The sequence below is a fragment of the Aedes albopictus genome, chromosome 2 (assembly GCF_035046485.1).
Source record: "Aedes albopictus strain Foshan chromosome 2, AalbF5, whole genome shotgun sequence".
Classification (NCBI taxonomy): Eukaryota; Metazoa; Arthropoda; class Insecta; order Diptera; family Culicidae; genus Aedes; species Aedes albopictus.
Window position 1 is genome coordinate 148312994 of NC_085137.1, and position 26272 is coordinate 148339265.

The 26272-nt window shown below is 40.3% G+C and overlaps 1 protein-coding gene across 1 annotated transcript; it reads left to right on the forward strand.

The window, feature by feature from the left end:
• Positions 1-10165: 10165 nt before the first annotated feature.
• LOC109420948 (cytochrome P450 4c21-like) lies at positions 10166-20671 on the forward strand. Its single transcript, XM_019695423.3, has 6 exons — positions 10166-10676; positions 10738-10993; positions 11066-11192; positions 19719-19895; positions 19965-20385; positions 20446-20671. Exons 1-6 carry the CDS (start codon positions 10325-10327, stop codon positions 20631-20633), a joined length of 1521 nt encoding a protein of 506 aa, XP_019550968.3. The 5' UTR covers positions 10166-10324; the 3' UTR covers positions 20634-20671.
• The last annotated feature ends 5601 nt before the right edge of the window (positions 20672-26272 follow it).

Consider the following 26272-nt stretch of genomic DNA (forward strand, 5'->3'; position numbering starts at 1 on the left):
GTCCTTAACGATCAGCGCCTCATGTGAAAATCTCTTTTTTGCTTACATAGAGTAATGCGGGGCAAAAGTTCGCAGTGGGTCTTACTCTGCGCACGAGTTAAAAACCCAGGCAAACTTGTATGAATTCGACACATTGTCAAGCCAGATACTCGTCAATAAAAACTGGAACGATTTCGTTATGTAGTGGCAGAGTTATGTAAACAAATATGTTTCTAGCTGTTTTGATGTTATTTTTGAATCTTTTGTAATAAGAATTTGTAATGATCGAAAGAAGAAGATTTACAAAACCCCTTGATGTCGTAGAATCGTAATTCCATAGTAGTTCGAGAGGTGCACTCGAATAAACAAAAAGCTTCTAGAGCTTCTTGTAGGAAGGAACATTGTTATAGCCTCGACAGTGGGGCAAAAGTTTACACTATATTTCTGAATCTAGAGCATCAATATAGGTAGTTACAAAATATTTGAAGCAATGACGATTTCGTATAGAATCTAATATTATGTATAATATGTGTAGTATGCATCTTTAAATCGTTCTGAAAGAGGATTTGAACTTATTTTTGGAAGAAAATCGATTATAAGGCAATCATTGTGTTCGCCTTTTAAAAATGAAAAATGGCTGAAAAAACATTTGGAACATTTTTTCGCCATATTCGTGTCAAACTTTGAAAGTTTTTGGAAATATTATGTTGTTTTATTTTTTTGGGGTCTTTCATAGCTTAGTTTGTAAATTCATACTTATAATTCATCACCGTTCTGACGAAGGTTAGATAAAAATTACGGTTCCGCTCGAAAGTTTTGCAGTATATTTGTTTTTTTTTTCAAGTATTTTGTGTAACACTTACAACAGTAATTACTTCACAATGTATTTTGACAACTTCAGTAACGCTGGAAAGGAATGCTCTTTGTTATAAGTTTTGGAAGTGTTCATAAAATACAAGCTGAGTACCAGGCCGTGTTCCAATTGGCATGTAATGCCAGGAATTGAAGGAAACACATTTCGTGCATAGAGTGAAATGGTGAACATGAATTAACATGAAATAATTGAACTTCACACTAATGCCTTCACAATGTGCGAATTTTTGCCCCGCGTAGTGCGAACTTTTGCCCCCACTATGGGGCAAAAGTTCGCATTTGAGTACTTGTATTAAAATTTTTACTACTAGAACTACAAAAGGAACGTGAAAAAATCTAGTACTACGTTTCGAAGGTAACATGATAGGGATTCGTTTAACGAGAAACAACGATATTATTTTGTTTTTGTTTAATATATTTGATATCTACTGTTAGGTGCCCCGCATTACTCTTTGTTACATACGGTGTTTGGTAAAGTTAGGCTTGATCTATACTTGATTCAACCGTTTGAAACAAGCACGATGGGTAGTGAGTAGAGTGAGACGTCTGTATACAGGGTGTTAGGTTCATGAGTGCAAACTTTTTAAAGGGTGATAGAGGATCATAAATGGTGACAAAAATTGTTCTACACATATGGTCAAATCTCAACCGTTACGTAGTTATTGAACTTTCCATGTTTTTGACTCACGTTGCCTTAACTGGCTATAACTTAAAAATGGTCAAACTTATCGCAGTTTTTTTTACCCTTATTCGAAAGATTATTGAATTTTCAATCAAATGGCATCTTTGAACCGATTGGATTAGTTAAATAACTAAGTTTTCTAGAGCAAATACCTTTAATATTGTGTGTTTTAATTTGTTTTTGTCAATTATCTTTGAAAAATGCGTAATAATTTAAAATTCTTCTTTGGCAAAATTGTGGCCCCTGTTCCACTCTACATTTCGTTCTTTGACATCAATCTGCTATCTCTTATCGTTATCTTGCAATTTTGATTTAAACGTCGCATTTCAGATCAAAAATTTGCAAACGTCATGGTAAGCACTTTTTTGCGCACTGTGCCGCACATTTAAATCAAAACTGCAAGAAAACGATAAGAGTTAGAAGTTTGGCGTCAAAGAACGAATTGTAGAGTAAAACAGGGGCCACAACTTTGCCAAAGAAAGAATTTTAATTTATTACGCATGTTTCAAAGATAATTGACGTAAACAAATTAAAACAAGCTATTTTTAGCTGTTTTGCTCAAGAAAACTTAGTAATTTAACTAAACCAATCCATTCAAAGATGCCATTTTATAGAAAATTCAATAATCTTTCGAATAAGGGTAAAAAAACTGCGATAAGTTTGACCATTTTAAAGTTATATCCAGTTAAGGCAATGTGAGTCAAAAACATGGGGAGTTCAATAACTACATAACGGTTGAGATTTGACCATATGCGTAGAACAATTTTTGTCACCATTTATGGTCCTCTATCACCCTTTAAAAAGTTTGCACTCATGAACCTAACACCCTGTATATGTGGCCTTAGTTCAGTCAAAATTTTGTTCTCTTACACATAGTATTGCTTGCATTGACTTTGTTTACTTTTGTAGTTCCTATTCCACCCAATTCTGGTTCTGCATCACTATCGGTAGCCTCCAATGTGGTCTGAGCCTATTTTCTTGCTAATCGTTCCTCAGGCTATTAAAAAAACCGTGGTTTGATGTGTCGCATGCATAGGTTTGGTTCACTTTTGTATTTGGCCACACCCAATCCTGAACACTATCGGTAGTTTTGAATGCGGTTTGAGACAATTTTCTTGCTAACCGTTTTTCGGGTTATTTAAAAAGTCACGATTTGGTGTAGGGGAGACTGGGGAGACTTGATCCCTTTTTCTTAATTTACCTAAAACTTTAAGAAAAAACACAAAACTAGTTCCGATTTCCGTTCAAAATGGCAGGTAAACATCTATTGCAAGTTAATACACAACAGAAGGCCTTAAAATTATTGTTGAAGTTTTCAAAACTGTGTTTTTATGGAGGCATGTCTTATGATGTATTTTTCAAAAATGGGTGACACTTGGTTTATTTAAAGGGAAAATAATTCCAGAATCTTCCTATTCATTTTCTTTTCGAGTTTTCTTTTATTTTCGATGAACATGGAGTGTTTGAAATTGTAAGATTTCCTTAAATTTTTAAGGATATGCCGTATTTTCAAAATGGGGAGACTTGATCCCCCTTTTCTTGGTTTTTACTAAAGTTATAATTACCTGACACATTTTTTCGTTGAATAGACTAGAATTCCAAGTAAATAAAGGCTTCCGCGTCGAATTTTATTTTTCACATGTATAATGTGTGTGTATTCCTCGAGGGATCAAGTCTCCCCATGTCACTGTTGTGTATACTAAGCCGAATTAATTAAAATATGTTAACAACAGCCTTTTTTTGGATAAATAAGTTTGAAAGTATTTTATTTGAACTATGTGCTGTGAAATTTTGACACGATTTGGTTCAATTTTCACAAAGTTATTGAGATTTTTCGGAATCGACTAAAAGATTTCTGAAGGACTGAAAACAAACCATCAGCCGTTAAAAAATAATGCAATGTACAATCGAAATCACTTGTAGCCAAAACATAGTCGTTTGTCCAGGAATAGTTTTGGAAAAATTATGCTAGAAGAAAAATGTTTTTGATTCCGAGAAAATATGGGAGGAACAAGTCTCCCCAGGGATCAAGTCTCCTCAGTCTCCCCTATAGTATGTATGGGTTAGGATCACTTTTTCATTTGGCCACTTCCGGCGGGACACCCGGAGCCGATTCCGGGACAATACCGATTATCCCTTATATGGTTTGAGACTAGTTTCTTGCTAACTGTCCATCAGGTTTCCTGAAAAGCCTGATGCGTCTAATGGACAGGTTTGGTTTATTTTTGCATTTGACCACTTCCGGCGTAACAACTGAAACGGTTCTGGAACACTACCGATATTGTTTAATGTGGTCTGATTATATTTTCTTGCTAACCGTTCATCAAGTTATCTGAAAAGCCGCTATCTGATGTATCGCATGCATGGGTTTGGTTCCTTTTGGCATTTGGCCACTTCCGGCGGGACACCCTAGATCGGTTCGGGAACACTATCGGTAGTCTTTAAAAAGATCTCAGATGTGGTCTGAGCTTATTTTGTTGCGTTCATCAAGTAATTTGAATAGCCGCTATTTAATGTTCCGCATGCATGGGTTTGGTTCTCTTCCACATTGGACAACATCCGGCGGAACACTCGGGACCAGTTCCGGAACACTATCGGCTGATTCAAATATGGTCTGAAACTATTTTCTTGCTAATAGTTCATCAGGTTGCCTAAAGAGCCGCGATTTGATGCGTCGCGTGTGAGGGTTTGTTTAAGTCTTATACTTGGCTACTTCCGGCAGGACATCTGGAACGAGTTCTGTAACACTACCGGTTCAAATATGGTCTGAGAATGTTTTCCTGCCTACTGTTCATCAGGTTATCGAAAATGCCGCTGTTTCATGTGTCGCATGCATGGGTTTGGTTCACTTTCATATTTGGCCACTTCCGGCGGAACACCCGGAACCGGTTCCGGAACACTACCGCTTCAAATATGGTCTGAGAATGTTTTCCTACCGACTGTTCATCAGGTTATCTAAAAAGCCACTGTTTGATGTGTCGCATGCATGGGTTTGGTTCACTTTCATATTTGGCCACTTCCGGCGGGACACCCGGAACCGGTTCCAGAACACTACCAGTTCAGATATGATCTGAGAATATTTTCCTGCCTACTGTTCATCAGGTTATCGAAAAAGCCACTGTTTGATGTGTCGTATGCATGGGTTTGGTTCACTTCCTTATTTGGCCACTTCCGGCGGAACACCCGGAACCGGTTCCGGAACATTACCGGTTCAGATATGGTCTGAGACTATTTTCCTGCTTACCGTTCATCAGGTTATTTAAAATGCCGTGGTTTGATGTGTCGCATGCATGGGTTTGTAGCGTTTTTATATCTGGCCCCTTCCTGGGGTGCCGATCCGGAACACTTAAATGGCCATAACTCCGGAACGGCTGGACCGATCTGAACCATTTTCAATAGGAAACAATGGGACTGTATACCGCGTCGAATGAACCATCGGTCGTTGAAATCTGTTGATATTTACTATCTAAAAATGAGGTGACCTTTTTGTACACATACACACACACACACGCACATACGCACACACATACATACACACACACACACACACACACACATACACACACACACAGACCGAAACCGTATGGAATGCGGTGAACAGAGCGGTCACGCGGATCATGTCAGCTCTCCAGCGGAGATGGCGCGAAGATCAAAGAGTATTGGGTCGCGATCGGAGCAGGCTTGATCCACCGCCGGGGACTTGACCGAGTCGTTCGTTGCGTAGTACCGGTTATAGGTCGTCGGGGCGCCGGTGAACCGGAAGTCTACCACCAACCGGAATCGCCGGGCCGACTTCGGCACCTTACTGGTCGGGTTGGAAACATCGGTGTCGAGAGAACTTCCACCGTCGGGGTCTTTCTCTGTCGGAGTAGGCTAGGTCCGTCCACCGCCGGGGACTAGACCGAGTAGACCGCGAAAAAGCACCGGTGCACAGAAGAAGAAGAGCGCATGAGCGCATTGCCCCCCCTGAAGCAGTCGCATCAGTGGTACCAGGGGGATCGAGGCGACAAGGTGTAGCAGAGTTTTTCCAATCGGTTTTCTCTGCTCGGGAGGTTGGGAGGAAAAAAAAAAAAAAAAAAAAAAAAAAAAAAAAAAAAAAAAAAAAACACACACAGACATCATCTCAACTCGTCGAGCTGAGTCGATTGGTATATAAGACTTGACCCCTCCGAGGGCTCAAAAGGTGTACCGAAAGGCTATATGTTCACTCCAAAAATGAAATTTCGATAGAGCCCCAGAGGGTCAAGTTTCATATACCAATCGACTCAGCTCGACGAGTTGAGATGATGTCTGTGTGTGTGTATGTGTGTGTGTATGTATGTGTGTGTATGTGTACAAAAAAAGGTCACCTCACTTTTAGATAGTAAATATCAACCGATTTTTACGATCGACGGCTCATTCGACGCGGAATCTGGTCCCATTGTTTCCTATTGAAAATGGTTCGGATCGGTCCAGCCGTTCCGGAGTTATGGCCATTTAGGTGTTCCGGAACCGGTACCCCTGGAAGGGGCCAGACATGAAAATGCACCAAACCCATGCATGCGACCCATCAAACCACGGCATTTACGATTATCTGATGAACGGTAAGCAGGAAAATAGTCTCAGACCATATCTGAACCGGTAGTGTTCCGGAATCGGCTCTGGGTGTCCCGCCGGAAGTGGCCAAATATCAAATTAAACATAACTCATGCATGCGACACATCAAACAGCGGCATTTTCGATAACCCGATGAACGGTTAACAGGAAAACAATATCAGACCATATCTGAACCAGTAGTGTTCCGGAACCGGTTCCGGGGGTCCCGACGGATGTGGCCAAATATAAAAGAGTACCAAACCCATGCATGCGATACAACAAATAACGGCTTTTCTGATAACCTGATGACTGATTATCAAATAAATAGTTTAGGACCACATTAGAGACAGCCGGTTGTATTCCGGAACCAGTTCCGGGTGTCTCGCCGGAAATGGCCAAATATAAAAGTGAACCAAACCCATACATGCGACACATCAAACAGCGGCATTTCCGATAACCTTATAAACGATAAGCAGGAAAACAGTACCAGACCACATCTGAACCGGTAGTGTTCCGGAACTGGTTCCGGATGTTCCGCCGGATGTAGCCAAATATAAACGAGTACCAAACCGCATGCGACACAACAAACAGAGGCATTTTCGATAACCTGATGAACGGTTAGCAGGAAAACAGTATTAGACCATATCTGAACCGGTAGTTGTGCGGAACCGGTGCCGGGGGTCTCGACGGATGTGGCCAAATATAAAAGAGTACCAAACCCATGCATGCGATACAACAAATAACGGCTTTTCTTATAACCTGATGACTGGTTATAAAAGAAATAGGTTAGGACCACATTAGGGACAGCCGGTAGTGCCGTAACCAGTTCCGAGTGTCCCTCCGAAAGCGGCTAAATATAAAATTGAACTGAACCTATGTATGCGACACAGCAAGGCTAGGATTTTTTGATAACCCTATGAACGTTAGCAAGCAAACAGGTTCCGACCGTTGAAAAAAATGTTTCACGCATATGGTCGAACGTAGTAGTAATTGAACATTACATGATTTTGACTTTGCTTGTCTCAAGCTGGCTATAAATTGAAAATGGTCAAACTTATCGCATTTGAAAGATTATTAAATTTGCTACCAAAAAGATCTTGGAATCTATTGGTTTAGTTAGATAACTAAAGCAAAAAAGCTCGAAAATAGTGTTTTACCTTTCTCGCACACTTAGTGTACTAAAAAACTATATGTTCACTCAAAAAACGATTTTTCGAGAAAAGGCTCGGTGGGTCAAGTCGCATATACCAATGAACTCAGTTCAACGAATTGAGATTATGTTTGTATGTGTGTATGTATGTATGTATGTATGTATGTATGTATGTATGTATGTACGCAAAATAAGTTCACTCACTTTTAAGGCGTTCCGAAGTTATGACCATTTCAGTGATCCGGACCAGCACCGGCAGAACTGGCCGTATATAAATCTGAACTAGCCCATCATGCGATAAATCAAACTGCGGCAATTTTTGTAACACTTAGCATGGTTAACGAGTTTTGTGCGGAAATCAACACTGGAGACCAGAAGCTCCACGATATCAGCCCAAAATTCAAGATGGCAGCCAAATGTTCAAGGTGGCGGCTCAAAATTCAAGATGGTGGCTATTTACTAGAGATTTAGGCTCTTAAAGCATACTATATGGGAATATTTAATATGGGGAAGATGTCTGGACTCCTAAAATGGCGACTAGAATATCCAAGAAGGCGATCTGAAATCCAGGATAGTGGCTTCAAATTCAAGATGGCGTCTGTTTAAAGAAGTTTAAGGCTGTAAAATCATGGAAGATGTCCGGAGTCAAAAAATGTCGACCAGTATGTACAAGATGGCGATCTAAAACCCAATATGGCGACTGTTCGATGGAAATTTAGTCTATAACGGCTGTTTAATGAAGTTTTCGGCTCTAAAACCATGCAATATTTTTATATTTGGTATGGGGAAGACTTCCAGAGTCCAAAATGGCGATCAGGATATCCAAAACGGCGATCTAAAATTTAAGATGGTGGCTCCGAATTCAATATCGCGCCTGTTTAATGGAGTTTTAGGGCCTGAAGCAATGCATTATTGGTATATTTGGTATGGGGATGATGTCTGGATTCCAAAAATAACGCCCAGAACATCCAAGATGGCAATCTTTAATCCTTAATGGCGGCTTCAAATTCAAGATAGCGTTTTTTTCTTAAGAGTTTGAGGCTAAAACATTAAAAGCCAGATGAACGATATGATTTCTGGAATCATGAAATGGATTTCTGTTAATTGTATGAAAGTGCGATATACATAAATATTTCGCTTGAGTTTTATTGAAATTGGGTTTCGAAGGCACGATAAAGGCGCCATCACCGCTAGGTGGATTAATTAGGGTGACATTTTGCGAGTTTTTCGGGAAGAGGATTCGATCCCATTTCCTCGGCTTGAGAGTCACGTGCTATCACACCAGGTTCGCTCCACCAGGAGAAGATTGACGCAACTCTCCGATGGCAGCAAGCAGCATTCCATGCTGGGTGATCCTGTGTAGACGGTGTAGACCAGCAGTGAAGAATGTTGAAAGCTTCCAATTTCTTTGTAGCCAAATAACGGCCAATTGTGATCAAGATTGACATAAGTGCACGGATCAAGAAGGCGATGGCTGTTTTTGCGGCGAGTTTATGAAATGCATGGAAAAACAATTTGATTAATCGACACACCAAAATCCGAATTTTCAACTCTAACGTGAAAAAGTAACTTTTCCCATAGTGTTTAAGCTGCCCATCTTAGGTGAAAAGACGATGGGGATGAACTTTCTCAATCTAGCTGTATTCAGAAGGACAACATTGTTCAGATTGCATCTTTTGCTAAGCGCTTTGCTACAACTGCTGCCTGGCAGTCATTGTTATCACAGTTTTTGGTCCGTGTAAAGTTGGGATAGGAACTTTTGAGCACTAGAGCTATTGGACATTCCTTCCAGGTTGTCGACCCACAGTTTTGTACCGGTCAAATAAGGATTCAAGTACCCATTTCAAACAAGCAAACTTGTTCTCATACATTATCTGAAGGTCCGAGGCATAAGTCGCATAAACCATCCCATAGCTAAAAACGATCGAAATAAAAATAATTGGCAGCATAATCATCGCCAAACTTCACTCGGTCTACGAATATGCTGCATAGCATCATCATAACAATAATTTCCGGCCGGTTCAATTAGCGTTCTTCACGGTCAAAATAGAACCGAAAGTGAACTCAATTCCGTCAGTCCGTCCATACCCGTGCACAATGTGTACACATTAACAAAGTATATATTGTGCTAGGTCAGTTGCGGTGGTACCCCAGTGCAGGTCGATCTCGCATTAGGCTGCAATTGTTGAACTCATCGTAACGGCGTCTTGAGGAAGTCCTCATGGTAGGTGCGTAATTGTCGGATTCCATTGTGGCATGACCGACAACCAATACCCACTGCACAGTGGATCAGTAAGCAAAATATTCGGGCGATATGAAAATGACAGCCCAAATTCGATGCGTACAGTATCCATTTGGCCCTGTACAAAAAAAATCAAGTCCAAAAAAGGGTCCCCTACTCAAATGGTTTCATACATGAAATATTATTCGAATAGCTGCCAAGTGTAACTCATTGGAGACTAAATATTGGCTCAGACACGGAAATCAGTAAGGCCAGTTGCACTCGTTTATCAGAGATAATAGAGATTAATACGTATTTGGACCAAAACTTCCACTGCTTCTGCCAGCAATAACCGGTCGTCGATAGATATTTCGGGCCCTTAGTGGGAACAAATAAAAAAGCATCTTTACCACCATAGTGCATGATGCACTAAGGCGGATCTCCACCATGAACTTTGCTGTACATATAACATGTCAGGAGCTCAGCAATTTACCTCGAAACGGCTTTTTTAAATTTGTTATTTATTCATGGGACTGTCAAAGTTTCACCGTTGTGTATCAGCTCACTGAACCACAGTGCACTGCGTGCAGCAAGCGCGTGCCACGCTTTCGGGCTACTGATGAGATCGTTGCTTATTAACCATGGCTATGGTTAACTAATGGAAATTTTGGTGAAGAAGCTGCTCTCTGGTTAATCCGACCCGGACTGCCTACACTTCGACCCCGTCTAGTGTAAAACAAAATTACAACCCATGGTGCAGCTTCCTCCTAGTTGGTTGTGGCACTTGGTGCGGAACGGTCCTAGAATCTTCTGAGTTGCTTTTCGTGTCAAATTGTGTATCGCAATGTACTTGCTGGTGTTTCTGTCGGCGATCTTGTTTCTCGGTGTGGTTTGGTACTGGTTCTACCGACGGCAGTTCCAGTTTGCGGACAAATGGCCATCGGTTCAACCACGGTACCCCATAGTGGGCAATGCACCCATCATGCTGGGGAAGAACGACGTGGAGCGGTTCCAGGAGATCAAGCGGGTCTTTGGCGAGTGCGATCGGATAACGACGGCTTGGGCAGGACCGAAGATGCTCCTGATTACCAGCCATCCGGATATCGTTCACCAGATCCTGTCGAGCCCGGACTGTCTGGAGCGGCCTTTTCTGTATCGGTTTGCGGGATTTACGCAAGGAATTTTCACGGCCAAGTGTATGTTGGGACATGTGTTCAAGCGGACAACCCACTGACTCCCTATTCCTCCCTATTGCAGTACCAGTTTGGAAGGATAACCGCAAGCGGCTGAACTCCACTTTCAATCAGCGGATCGTGCATGGGTTCGTTCCGTATTTTGTCAAGTGCTGCGAGAAGATGACTGAAAGTTTGCTTGCGTGTGCCGATGAAGAGACGGTCAATATTCAGAAGTACACGGCGGTTTGTGCCCTGGAGATGGCCGCCGGAACAACTCTTGGCGGGGATGTGCTCCAGCAGGGTGAGGGCAAGGTGGAATTTAAACGAGGACTGGATTTGTGAGTGTTAGCAAGGTGGTTCGTGACAAAGCGTTTTACTAAATGTGCCATTTTTGCTTCTATTGGTTGCAGAGCTTTCAACGGTGCTTCGCGAAGAATGATAACAGTGCATTTGTATCCAGATTTCATTTATCAGTTGACACACTATTACAAAGAACTCATGGAAGGTCGACGAATCATCTGTGACTTCTTTACTAAGGTAAAACAGGTCTTAATACAACAAAATAATAACATCCCTACATCATAAACATCATACACCGTAAATATCGTTCAAATGATAGACAAAATGATTGGGACAGGCAAAATTTTCACTCAAAACAATGGTCAACTAGCTGTAACTTTTGTAAAGTGTATCAAAAAATATCAAATTTTCACTGTTAGTAGATCTACTAGGGTAAAAGCTCCCTTAGTGGAGGTAGTACCAATTGTGGTGGTAGTGGCAATTCAGCACTTTTTTGACCGAAAAGCTTGCAAATGACATTTTTAATCGATGCATCATAACTAATTAATATCATTAATTCAGTTACGTGTTCAAGATTTGGCGAAAAACCTATTTTAAACAATTATTTTCCTTAATTTTTTTGCTCCTTGGCACCTATAGTGGTGGTAGTGTTCCTATAGTGGTGGGTCCCATAAGAATTCAATGGGATGCGCCACTATAGGAACCAATGTTAAATTTTACCTCCATAATAGGAACCGTGTACCTATAGTTGGTGCAAGTGATTTATAAGCAAAAACTGAAATAAACAATGGTTTTTACATGTTTCCTAGCAAATTTAAGTGAAAAACTACCGATTAACGCTTTCAGACTTTTTATTTTGTGGTATTATAAATTTTGTTCAATTATTTTACTTCAACAAGCTACTAATAGCACCACTATTGGTACATTTACCCTAGTTGTCTATCAGTGGTTTAAATTTGGGAAAGATCGAGCCAGATCAAAAAATCTAGGAAAAGGCAAATCTATCCGATACAGTCGGAACCCGCTCGTTGAGCCACAACCTCCACCCAACCAACGAATTCGATTCACTAGTTGGGTGAAGTGACAGCAGCACAAGGGGCGTGCGCATTGTTTTTCTTTTAAATCATGTTTAGGTTGGAAGTAAAAAAAAAAATTTTCAATTTGTTTTACATTTAGGGCCGATTTCTTCACCTCGGCTTAGCCGGTAAGCCAGGCTTACCCATACAGTTAAACCTGGCTTAACGCTTAAGCCAGGGTGAAGAAATCGCCCCTTAGAGCAAAACTGATACGTTTTGCAAGATACATATATGGCCAATGCGAGAAATAATTATTTTCACTCATTTTCAGTCGGTGAAGTGAAAATATAGATGTTTATGAAACCACCCGGACCAAAAGCAAGCACAAAACACTTTCAATGATCGACAACATAAAGATTGCCGATGTTTTGCATTTGTTTCGAAGTAATTGTACATATTCTTTTTTTTAAGAAATATGAAATAGAATTTTTTTCTCGATTATCAGTAAAATTTAAGCAACCAAAAACTCATTAGCTCGCCCCTTGGAATTACAGATTGGTTGTCATTTTCAGTTTGACATTGAATTATGACATCCAGGTACTTTTTAGTTGGCTGACAGCTCAACTAACGGGGTCCCAACTAAAAAGCCACCCAACTATTAAGCCCCCAACCAGCGAGTCATGACTGTAGTCAACTTTGAACTGAAATATCTCCGGATTCAATGAACCGAATGAAAGAATATTTTGAGTATTCATGACATCCACAATGAGATTTGAAATAACGCTATACTTAACTTAAAATTGTTTATGAGAAAAAAAAATTACAGATTTGGTTTAATCAATGATTTTTTTTGGTAAATTCTACTATTTTTATTACCGATTTCTTTCATGTCAATTAGAGGAAATTTACCAGAACATTGATACCAAATCTGAATTTTGAAACGATGTTTAAGTTTTGGCTAGTTTGGTGTTATATTAAATATAATCTAGTCGCTATATTTTTTTCTGTGTTGACAATTGGCTTAAGCCAATAGTTTTTTCAAGCTCATTATATTAGTCATAAATGCTCTAAACACAGAGAAACAGACGTCACACTCTCATCGCCTCCCATCGATCACCTTTTTAACGGTTGATTCAAATATTCAGTAGTAGGTTGATTGACCACTCGCGGTGCTGGTATCGTTTTTGCTCCTGTTTGACGTTTGCTCACTATTGCCATCTAGTGGTGGCCCGGCCAAACACAGTACGTTTAGCATTGAGCGATTACGTTTTCGTGACGATGTTTTTTGATGAAATTTGTTCTAAGTGTTACGTCTGTTTCTCTGTGCTCTAAATTTCGTTGCATTCGGTTCATTGAAGCCGGATATATTACAGTTTAAAGTAGGCTATCCGATATTTATGCCTTTCACTAGAATATTTTTAAATTCATGTAAAATAACTCGATCTTTTTCAAATTTTGACGATTTTTCGATGCACTTTTCTGAAAATTCACAACCGTTTTTTTTTGAAAAGTGATAACTTTTCCTGTCTCGATAATTTTGTCTATTTGTCACCCGATTCTCGATTTGCAAGTCCATGTAAACAAATTTCCATCAACTTCTTGTCAAACTCTCATTTTTGCATGATTCGTCGAAAAATTATGCTAGTTTTTTTTACACTGTTTTGAAATTTCGATCCAAAAAAACTTTAAAGTTGCGTGAACTCCGCTGCAGCTGCAAATCGAGTATTATGGCGGCAAATTGTTGATTCAGTATTATCATGAATTTGATGTTAACTAAATAAATGAAATGAAATGAACTCCAGATATGGTAATTCCATAGACAAACAGACGTAACACTTCGAACATTTTTCGATTCAAATCATAGTCACGGAAACATATTCGCCCAATGCTAAAATGACTAAGTTTGGCCGACCATCAACTAGGTGGCGGTAGTGAGCAAACGTCAAACTCTAACAAAAACGATGTGAGCGCCACAGGTGGGTAGTTAGCCAACTATCAAATTTTGAAAAAGATCGTTAAATCGAAGTACTATGGGAATTATCAGAGTGTTACGTCTGTTTGTCTGTGGTAATTCGCCATTTGTTGAACATTACCCAAACGTCAAACAGTTTCTGAACATCGTTTTGTAAATTGAACTTAAACAATGCCCGCTAAATCATAACAACTGATCCAGAATCGTATACATGAGTACAATTTCAGAGACATTACAAAAGCTTTCTAAGGGATTTCAGGAGATTGCATGGACGATCCTGGAGATTTCAGGTGCATTACAGGATGTTTCAGGTGATGTCAGGGGGTTGCAGGGGCGTTTTACCGGTGTTCCAGGGAATGTCCAGGCTATCGCAGAAGTGTTATAGAGGATTTCAGGGGCATTACAGGATGTTTCAAGATGTTCCAGAAGAGCTTAGGGGGTTAGAGGGTCAATCCAGGGGGTTTCAGGGAATCGCAGGGGCCTTCTAGGGGATTGCAAAGTGTGTCAGAAGTGCTCTAGAGAACATTGATACCAATCCTGGGGTTGAACGGAGTTGAAGAGACGTTTCAGGGGACTTCATGGGGTTTATTAGTCGTTCCAGGGTGTTCCAGGGGAATTGCAGATTGTTTCAAGGGCGTTCCAAGATATTTTAAAAACACGGTATTTCAGGCGAATCCAAGCGAATTCAGCGGCTTTTCAAGAATGGTCTAGGTATCTAGGTAGGCGATTTCAAAAGCATTCAAAGAGGTTTCAGGGGATTGAAGGAACATTCCAGGGGATTTCAAGAGTGTTCTGCGGGTTACAGGTCTGTTACCGGTGGTTTTAGGGATGTAAGTGCCGCTCCATGACGTTTTAGGGGCGTTCCAGTGATTTCAGATGCATTCCAGTAATTTTGAAAGGGTTTCAGGCGTGTTCCAAAGAGTTTCAGAGCCGTTCCAGGGGTGTTTCAAGAGATTACAGAGGATCCGCGGTGTTTCATTTTTTCAAGGGTTTTTCAGGGGATTTAGCATTCCAAGAATGTTCCAGGGGGGTGCAGAGGCATTCTAGGGGATTTCAAGGGATACAAGAGGGTCTATCCAGTCGCTTTCATCGAAAGGGAGATTTCAGGGGTATGCTTGGGATGTACCAGCGAACTCAGGGATGCTCTAGAGGATTTCAGGGGCATTGCAGGACTTCTTATTTTGATGGTGTTCTATGGTTCTCAAGGGGTTTTAAAAGCGCTCTAAGGGGCTTCATGAGCGTTCTAAAGGGTTCCAGAAGGCTTCATGAATTGATAGGGACGTTTCAGGGGGACACCGAGTTGGTTTTTGTGTTTTTGTGGGACGTTTCAGTGATATTCCAGGGCGTTTCAGGTGGTTTAATTTTGCACATTCCGAAAGCCCCTGATACCACTTGAAATGCCTTGAAACGATTTGATACCCATAGCATCATTGGATTTTATCTACAACTTCCTTGAAAGCCTCCAAAATTCTCTGGAACGTTTTAAATGCCTTGGTATGCCCTGCAACTCCGGTAAAACATCCTTGAAACCTTCTTGAAAGCTTCCTGAAACCTCCGGAAACCACTTCCCATACATTTTGAAATGCCTTGAAACGCATCTGAAAACCTCTTGAAAATGCCTTAAAAGTCGGTTAAATCCTATGAGCAACCTGAGGCGTTTTGAAACGCCTTAGGACTCTTCTAAACCCACCTGAAACTTCCTTGAAAGCTCCCTACATCCCTCCTCAATCCAACAGAAATTCCTTCGGAACCATTCTGAAAACTCTCATGAAATTTGGAAACGAAAATCTGATAGAAACAAACAATTTAAAATTTCAACTACCGGTATGAACCGTTCAACAAATATTAATATGAGAAAACCTAGGAGAAAACTTATTTCTAGGAATTTTAGGATGAATAGTTTGGGAAATCTTTGAGTGAATGTAAGGAAGATTCAAATATTACGTCCATCGTTTTTTCGGGATTTCTAGACCACCCCCCTCCCTCCTCTGTCACGCACTTTTCCTATACCCAATACACGTACTGTCACACTTTTCTAGACCCCCCCCCCTCCCCCAAATGTTGGACATAATTTTTGACGATGAAATTCCTATGGAAAATAACCGCCAATTAAGCAAATACATTGCTGTTTTTCTTGATGATGATATAATATTCCTGAAAAATTTCTGGTTAATGCATGGAAATGATTTATGAATGCTTCAGGAGGTCATAACGAGATTGAAAGCGATTTTAATGCATCTTTTCCAAACCTTGCAGTACGGTATCTAGTAGTGAATATCTGGATAATACAGATGGAACTGGACAGTAGTCTTTTAAAATCGATGCACAGCGTACGTTATTGTAGTACAGTCTACTCGATTGTATCATAAATCTCAATAGAAATCTCTTAAAACATTTTTTTAAATAGGTTTTTAGTTTTTTTTTTTTTATAAAAATATTTCCAATTTTTCTGGCTAGGTTGACAGATTCTGCAGGGAAAATCTGGCCTCCCAGGCTTCCCTCTCAGATACGCCAGAGGATATAACGAATTATAATTTTAAAATCCAGTAATTAGAAATCGAAAATCAGAACTAGATGTCACAAATAGCAAATCAGAAATCTGATTTCAGAAATAAAAAAAAATCTGAAACCAAACTAAGAATTCAGGAGTCAGGAGTCAAAAATCGAAAATCGTTCAAAACAAATCAGAAACCAAAAACTAGAAACTAAAAATCGGGAATTACTAATGAAAAATCACAAATCGGAAACCAGATATTAGGTACCAGTAATCTAAAGCCGTAAATAAAATATTCGAAATAAGCAAAAGCCAATCAGAAATTGGAAAACGCAGCTCAGAAATTAAAATTTAGATACAGAAATTTAAAAAACCGCAATCAGGGATTGAAAACTAGAATCTTGTAATCGAAAATCACTAATCCGATATAACAAATCAGAAATGTGAAACCAAGAATCAAAAATCAATCAAGATCAAACATTACAAATCAGAATAAAAAAAAAAACAGAAATTACAAATTAAATGTTTCTGAAATTCAAAATCAAATTAAGAAATGAGGAATCAAAATGTATAAGATATAAAGAATCGGACATCATAAACTAGAAATTAGAAACTATGAATAAAAAATGGCAGAAAAAAATCAAGAATACAGTATCAGATGAATCAAATAAATTAGAATTTAGTTTTCAGGACACAATAATAAGAAATCGAAAAAAAGGGCAAACAAAAAATAAAAGTCAATAGTTAAAAATTGGAAAATTGAAATAAAAATAACAAATTTAAAATCAGTAACCAAAAACAGCGAGAATAATACAGAAGTCAGAAACCAAATGCAACAAGGCATAAAGCCATTAGTCAGAAATCATAGGTTAGCCAAAAGTCAGAAATCATATGTCGGATGCCAGAATTCTGAAATCTCTAATCATAATTTAGAGTCCAGGATTCCATTATTACTAGAAAACTATAATCTAGAAGAAGGGCCCCTGTAGCCACAGCTGTAACGGCGTGAGTATTCAGCATGGCCATGCTGAGGGTGACTGGATCGATTCCCGGTCGGTCCAGGAACTTTTCGTAATGGAAATTCCTTTGACTTCCTTGGACATAGAATACGTTAGTGCCTGCCACACGATATACACATGCAAAATGGTAATCGGCAGAGAAAGTTCAAGTTAATAACAGTGGAAGTGATCATAGCTGAGAAGCAGATTTTGTCCCAGTGAGAAGATGAAGAATAAGAAGAAGATGAAGCTAAAAATAAAAAAAGAGCTAATCATAAAACAAAATATAAAAATCATTGCGTGATAAATATTTATTAATTAGAAAACGGGAATCAGATACTCAAAAAATCGGAAGTTCCAAACCTGATCAGTTTTCAGATGAAGAAATCTGACTGCTGAAATAACAATTAGAAATCAAAAACACAAATCTGTAATTAAATATTATAATCTTTAAATAAAACCAGTGATTGGATATTTGAAATCGACTATCATTAATCAGATTATCAGGAATATGATATCAGAATCAAAAATCAGAAATTAAAATTAAGAAATCTAAAATCAAATTTTAGAACTCGAAAACGAAGCAATAGAAATTGAAACTAGATACAGTACAGAAACCAAATCTTAAATCAGATTCACCCTACAACGAAGGGTATTATCGGCAGATTTGTTCTCTTCGTCATGGGGGGGTTTTGTGGGCCGAATTGTCTGAAATTTTGGCATATAACTCAGCTTGGTTGGGAAGGATTTGAGGCCAACTCTGAGACCTACAGGTTAAAAAAAAACCCATGACGAAGAGAACAAAACTGCCGAGAATACGTAAATTCCCCTATCAAGAATCAGAAACAAGAAATGGAAAAAAATAAGAATTTTGAAGACAGCAAACATATTTCTGAATTATGACATAGAAAAACGAAAATCAAAAATTATGTATTGAATATCAAAAATTAGAAATTGGAAATTAAATATCATTAAAACTTAAAAACCAGATATCAGAAATCGAAATTGGAATTTGTAAATGAGAATTCAGAAATTGGAATTCAATAATAAAAAAAAATCGAAAACATGACTACTACTACCAGAAATTAAAAAAAAACGGGAATAAGAACTCTAAAAACAAACAAAACAAATCAGAAACCTAAAATACGAAGCTAGAAATAAAAAAAAAAGATTAATCAGGAATTAGGAGAATCAAAGACCACAAATCGGAAATAAGAAATCTCAAATCAGATTCACATATCAACAATCAAAGCAAAAATATGAAGTCAATCATCAAAAAACGAAAAACAGAAATCAAAAATTGGACACCAGACATCAATAATACAAATCTAGTATGAGAATCAGTAAATTAAAAATAGAACTTGAAACAAAAAAAAAATGGATCAGAAATTAACAATAAGAAACTAGTAATCTAAAATCATTAATCAGATATAGAAATCAGAAATTGAGATTGAAACCAAAAATTCAAAAATCAAAAATTAGAAACTAGTAAGCAGAAGTCAAAAGTTGGAAAAAATGAAAACAGATTTCAAAATAGTGAATTAGAAATTGAGGGACAACATTTAAAAAAAGCGTTACTGTTTTTGGGATCAGTAACTTTGGACAAAGATGTGGATCGTAATTTATCACTCCAATGCAATTTATCCTCTCCATCGCACCGGAGTGAATTTTCCTTTTTCACTAAAGGCTGATGGAATGACTGGAAGAGATGAAATGCAATTCTCGCCTTTATAAGAAGTAATTGTTCCCAAAATCAGAAACGCTTCTTTAAAATGTTGACCATAAATTTGAATTCGAAAATTACATATTATAGATTGGACTAGGTATCAAAAATTAAAATCAGAAATAACAATTTAAAATTTGAAACTTAAATTTGTAATCAATAATCAGTTAGTAAAAATGAGATAACAAAACATAGAAGTTGGGAACCTTGCTGGAAACCAGATATAAGTGATAGAGAATATAAATTTGGAAATCCGGAATCTAAAAGTAGAATTTATAACTTAAACATATCATTTATAAATCAAACATAATAAATGAAAGATTGATTGATTTGACTTTATTAAAGAGACTTTCAGCCCTTGGCTGGTCCGTCTCTCATAAATGGAAGATTATTACTAGAAATCAATAGATATGAGTCATAAATCGTTAGTAATCATAAGGAGAGATTCAGGAATTAGAAATCAGAACTCAAGCTGTAACCTTTGCGTCTTGAATGTTAGAATTATCAATATTGCAATATTTAGTGCTTTCAACTTCATCATAATTTAATATTTTTTCAAGCTTTTGATTGAAAGGAAGAAATTTCTGCTGAACCAAAGCGAGAACAGCGATGCTGATGCCGAAGAAGAATACAACAAGCCGAAGATTTTGGTCGACCAACTGCTTGGGGTCAGTCACGATGGTAGACAGTTCAACGATATTCAGATTCGGGACAATGTCTACGCCGTCATTACAGGGGTATGTTAGATGGATTTACCTGTTCTTCTGTGATTTATGAAACACGCATTGAAATCTCCTTTTTTCAAGGCCACCGACACGACCAGTTTGGCGACGGCCCATGCCTGTCTCTTCCTTTCGTTCTACCCAGACATTCAGGAGCGTGTGCACGCCGAAATCGCCGAAGTTTTCCCCGGCGATAGCACCGATTACACTCCGGAGAACATCAAAAAGCTCACCTACCTGGACATGTTCATCAACGAGGTCCAACGGCACTGTACGGTGGTGCCGTACGTGGCCCGGGAGAACACGGCCGAGATCGAAATCGACGGCGTCAAGGTGCCGCCCGGTAACATCTTCATCATGAGCCTGTACACCATGCACAAACGGCCGGACATTTGGGGTCCCGAAGCGGAGAAGTTCGATCCGGAGAATTTCACCGAAGAACGGATCAAGGAGCGACATCCGGCTGCCTTTTTGCCGTACAGTGCCGGCAGTAAGAATTGTTTGGGTGAGTTCTGTTGGAATAGACATCTTGCAAACCTTAGTAATATTGGTTTTGATACTCCAGGTTGGCGCTATGCAATCTTCGGGATGAAGCTGATCATGATTCACCTGGTGAGGAACTTCCACTTCAGTTCCAAGATTAAGCACGAAGATATGCAGTTTAGACATGACCTGACGCTGAAGCTGCCGTTCCAACATCTGGTGCAGCTGATGAAACGGAACCCAGGCAGGTGTCCGACGGTGGCTGGATGAAATGTGCATATATTATTGTTAAAATATTTGAATAAAGAGAAGGTTAGTGTAGTATCAATAATTCTGGTATGTAATACATGGGCTCAGGTGTCTTTTGGCTCCCCTTTCTGATTCTTATGCAGAAGCACGTTGGTTCAATCCCTGGTCCGTCACTTTCCTTAAACTTTGTATATTTCTATGTATTTCTTCATTTTTACCTACTTATACAACTGAGCAACTCATGTATGTTCATATGTTCGTAGCAATCGTAAAGTCTATCATATGACGCCTACGAGTTATGCAACCAAGTGAATTGTCCCACACCAAAGCTGTTTCAAGACAACATGATATTCATGGAACAGTATTCTACTAGCGAGTGTCCCAATGGGCGAGAAAACAATCATTTTCTTAACCATTTTGTTTAATCAATAGTTATCACCGAACTTTTTCAATAGTTTTTAAAAATGATATGTTTTGTAGATCGTCCCAGAAAAATCAAAAGTTGACTAGTTTGTACCAATCAATCAAAAGTTGACTAGTATAGTATAGGAAAACGGCATTGGTGCATTTTCATTGTCCGATATTTTAGCAATTAACTACATATGGGAGCAGCCGTTAAGTACATCACGATAAAATTGGGCATTTTTAACAGAGATGTATACCCAAGGTTTCCAAATTCCAGCGCATATACTAGTACGCCCTCAAGGAAATTACTTCAATTTTGGACGTTATGCACATTGTTTGTATGATTTTTCCTAATACGATATTCTTTGGTTATTTAGTAAAATTCAAGGACATTTCTCCAGAAATTCTTCAAGATATTCTTTCCGGAACTTCACCAATTTTGACACAGCCATTTCTTAAAAAAAAAAGAATTCCTGCGGAAATTACTCATCATATTGTAGATGAATTTTCCTAACGAACCTTCAGAAGCTTCATCAAAAATGACTTCAGTTATTTTTTCAGGAATTTCTCAAGAGATTCTTGCAGGAAATTCTCAAGATGTTCCTCCAGCTATTCATCTCAAAATTTCTCCAGGAATTCCTTCACAAATTCAGATTTATTTTTCTTTGCAGGAATACTTTCTGAAATTTTTGTTGGAGCTTCGAGAGATTCATTTTTGGAATTCCTCCGAAGATACTCTCAAATATTACTTCAGAAAGTTCTCTAGAAAGTTCCCACGATATTCGTCTCAGCAGTTTCTCAAATATTTCTCCAGGGTTTCTTTCAAAACTTTTCCGGAGACCTTTCAGGAATACCTTCAGAGATTCTTTCGGGAATTCTTTAAGAAATCACGTCTGGATTTATTTCTTGTCGTTGCTCCAGGAATATCCTACGAAATACTTCTTGGAATAATTGCAGCGCATTCTTCACATTATCAGGCATTCCTTTGAGGAGTGATTCGAAAAAAAAAATTCTGTAGAAGCATAGTTTAGTGATCCCTTCAAGAATTCATCAAAATTTGTTTCAAATTTTATTTGGGTTTCCTCTGAAAGTTCCTCCAGCTATTATTTAAGAAAATGTTTCAAATAACATTAGACATTTCGCAAGAAATTCGTTTAAGAACTCCTCCAGAATTATCTCGAGCAGTTCTTCCTGCTTCAGAACATCCTCCAAGAATCCCTTCAGAAGTTTATATATACACTACCCGCCATAAATATGGAATCGCATAGCCTAGTATTGCAACACCCAATTGAATATTGCAGCACCCCCAGAAAGTTTGGCATCACCTGAAGACTTCATCACTTTCTGAACTGTATCTCAAAAACCGTATCCCCTGCATAGTTTAGACCTTCAGCAAAGTTGATCAGAAGACCTATGGCTATGAAATGGTGGTAAGTTCAGTCCGTAATTCCGCCGCTATGTGGCGCCAGTGTGCATTTAAAATGAAGTACTGCCATACGCCGCGGTTTGTCACGCCGCCGGTTTTTATTTTTCGCGCCGGTGATCAGTGTACAAACAAAATTAATGTTGCGTTCCTTCAAGGATTCCTCTTGAAATTCTTTCGGGGATTTCTCCTGATACGCTGTCGTGGATTTCTCTTAAAATTCCTTCGGGGTTTCCTCCTTGAATTTCTTCGATGATTTCTATTAGAATTCCTACGGAGATTCCTCCTTGATTTCCTCCAGGGATTCCTCATAGAATTCCTCCAGGAGTCCTGGAATTTCTTCGGGGATTTCTCCTAGAGTTTCTTCGGAGATTTCTTCTGAACTTCCTATAAGCTTTCCTCTTCCCCCTGGGATTCCTGCAGGGATTTCTCCTGTAATTTTTTCGGAGATTTCTCTTGAAATTTCTTCAGGATATCCTCCTGGAATTCTGTCAAAGTATTCATTCTGGACTTCCTTCAGGGATTCCTTCGGAGATTTCTCCTTGAATTCTTTCGGAAATTTCTTTTGGAATTCCTTCGGGGTCTCCTCCTAGAGTTCTTTTGGGGATTTCTCCTGAAATTATTTCGGGGATTGATCCTCGAGTTCTTTCAGAAATTCCTGCTGAACTTCCTTCAAGGATTCATCTTGAAATTTCTTCGGGGATTCCTCCTGACATTCCGTCGGGGATTCCCCCTGGAATTTCTACGGGAACTCCTCCAGCAATTACAGGTTCTTCCTGGCACGGTAAAGGCTGGGTATGCTGCGCAATTCAGATCCCATTGTGATCCACTAGCCTCTGCCCAGCAACTCCTATCCCTACCTCCACGCGGAACCGGCCGGAAACTATGAGCAACCTTAGGGAAGCTCGGGTAACCAACCCCGGTGGGAACTTTGGTCGTAGGCTGACAGGGAAGGGGGGTTTTCTTCGGCAAACTTGAGCGTCTGTTCTCCAGGAGGAGCGGCTCACAACAGCGTCTGATCCCCATGTTAGGGGCGGCTGATCTACGTCCGAGTGCCAGGGAAGGACTCTAAGCTCAACTGTGCACTATGGTCCTCCGGAAAGTAGGGGGTTGGTGTCAGGCCCTACGAGCCAGCCGTAAAAAACCATTGTAGCGGAAAATCAGCAACAGAATAATACGAACCGAGACCAACGGCAACGACCCCAGCGAACAAAAAGGACTTGCGATTGGAAACTCGGTACGTGGAACTGCCGATCTCTCAACTTCATTGGGAGCACTCGCATACTCGCCGATCTACTGAAGGATCGCGGGTTCGGCATCGTAGCGCTGCAGGAGGTGTGTAGGACAGGATCCATGGTGCGAACGTTTAGAGGTAATCATACCATCTACCAGAGCTGCGGCAACACACGCGAGCTGGGAACAGCTTTCATCGTGATGGGTGATATGCAGAGGCGCGTGATCGGTTGGCGGCTGATCGACGAAAGAATGTGCAGGTTGAGGATTAAGGGCGGATTCTTCAACTTCAGCATAATAAACGTGCACAGCCCACACTCCGGAAGTACTGATGATGACAAGGACGCATTTTACGCGCAGCTTGAACGCGAGTACGATCGCTGCCCAAGCCACGACGTCAAGATCATCATAGGAGATTTGAACGCTCAGGTAGACCAGGAGGAGGAATTCAGACCGACGATTGGTAAGTTCAGCGCCCACCAGCAGACGAACGAAAACGGCCTACGACTCATTGATTTCGCCGCTTCCAATAATATGGCCATACGTAGCACCTTTTTCCAACACAGCCTCCCTTATCGTTACACCTGGAGATCACCACAGCAGATGGAATCTCAAATCGACCACGTTCTGATTGACGGACGGCACTTCTCCGACATTATCGACGTCAGGACCTATCGTGGCCCCAACATCGACTCCGACCACTATCTGGTGATGGTCAAACTGCGCCCAAAACTCTCCGTCATCAACAATGTACGGTACCGGCGACCACCACGGTACAACCTAGAGCGACTGAAGCAACCGGATGTCGCCTCAGCATACGCGCAGAACCTCGTAGCCGCGTTGCCAGACGAGGGCGAGCTCGATGAGGCCCCTCTAGAGGACTGCTGGAGTACAGTGAAAGCAGCCATCAACGACGCAGCCCAGAGCACCATCGGGTACGTGGAACGGAGTCGACGGAACGAATGGTTCGACGAAGAGTGCAGAACGGTTTTGGAGGAGAAGAACGCAGCGAGGGCGGTAATGCTGCAGCAAGGGACTCGTCAGAACGTGGAACGTTACAAACAGAAGCGGAAACAGCAGACCCGCCTCTTTCGGGAGAAAAAGCGCCGCCTGGAAGAAGCGGAGTGTGAAGAAATGGAACTGCTGTGCCGTTCCCAAGAAGCTCGGAAGTTCTCAACGCATCCCGCAACGGCTTCGTGCCGCGAGCCGAAATATGCAGGGATAAAGACGGAGACCTCTTGACGGACGGACGTGAGGTGATCGAAAGGTGGAAGCAGCACTTCGATCAGCACCTGAACAGCGTGGAGAACGTAGGCACGGGAGCCCACGGCAACGGAGGAAACGACGACGCCAGTGCAGCGGAGGACGGAAATGAACCAACTCCCACGCTGAAGGAAGTTAAGGATGCCATTCACCAGCTCAAAACCAACAAAACAGCTGGTAAGGATGGTATCGCAGCTGAACTCATCAAGATGGGCCCAGAAAAGTTGGCCACCTGTTTGCATCGGCTAATAGTCAGGATCTGGGAAACCGAACAGCTACTGGAGGAGTGGAAGGAAGGGGTAATCTGCCCCATTCACAAGAAAGGCGACCAATTGGAATGTGAGAACTTCAGGGCGATCACTATTTTGAATGCTGCCTACAAAGTGCTATCCCAGATCATCTTCCGTCGTCTGTCACCTAAAACAAATGAGTTCGTGGGAAGTTATCAAGCCGGCTTCATCGACGGCCGGTCGACAATGGACCAGATCTTTACCGTACGGCAAATCCTCCAGAAATGCCGTGAATACCAGGTCCCAACGCACCACCTGTTCATCGACTTCAAAGCGGCATTCGACAGTATCGACCGCGCAGAGCTATGGAAAATCATGGACGAAAACGGCTTTCCTGGGAAGCTGACTAGACTGATCAAAGCAACGATGGACGGTGTGCAAAACTGCGTAAGGGTTTCGGGTGAACTATCCAGTTCATTCGAATCCCCGGTGATTCTCATGCCTACTCTTCAACATCGCTCTGGAAGGTACGCAGCATTACGCAGTAGCATTACAAGTCGGGCTTAACAGACGGGGTACGATTTTCACTAAATCCGGTAAATTTGTATGCTTTGTGTCTCCCAATCAGTAGATGAGTGTTCGAATCTGGTTTAATATTGCACTTTGATATGTTTTATCTATCAATTCGGTTCTAGCGATTGCTAGACGTTGAGACCAAACAAGTTTTATTTTGGGGTATTCTCGAAGACGGAAATTTACATGTTTTGACCTCTAAATGTGTGTCTTTGAAGATGCTCGTATATGTCAGGTTCAGAACACCTAAAATTTTATGATTTGTTTCTAGGTGTGCACTTGGGTTTCCTATAGAAATTACTTCAAGGATTTCTTTATGAACTCCTTCAGGAATTCTTTTAGAAATCCTTTCAAGCAATTATTTAGGAATTCCTTCAGGTATTCCTTTCAGAACTTTTTCAGAGATTTTTATTTTTAGCGATTCGTCCGTCATGTGTTTTTCCACATGTTTTTCCATGACATCATGTTTGAATGTAGCTATCAGTAAAAAATCCTTTAATTTGCTGAGCTAGGCCTTTGTGGAGCCGAGAGGA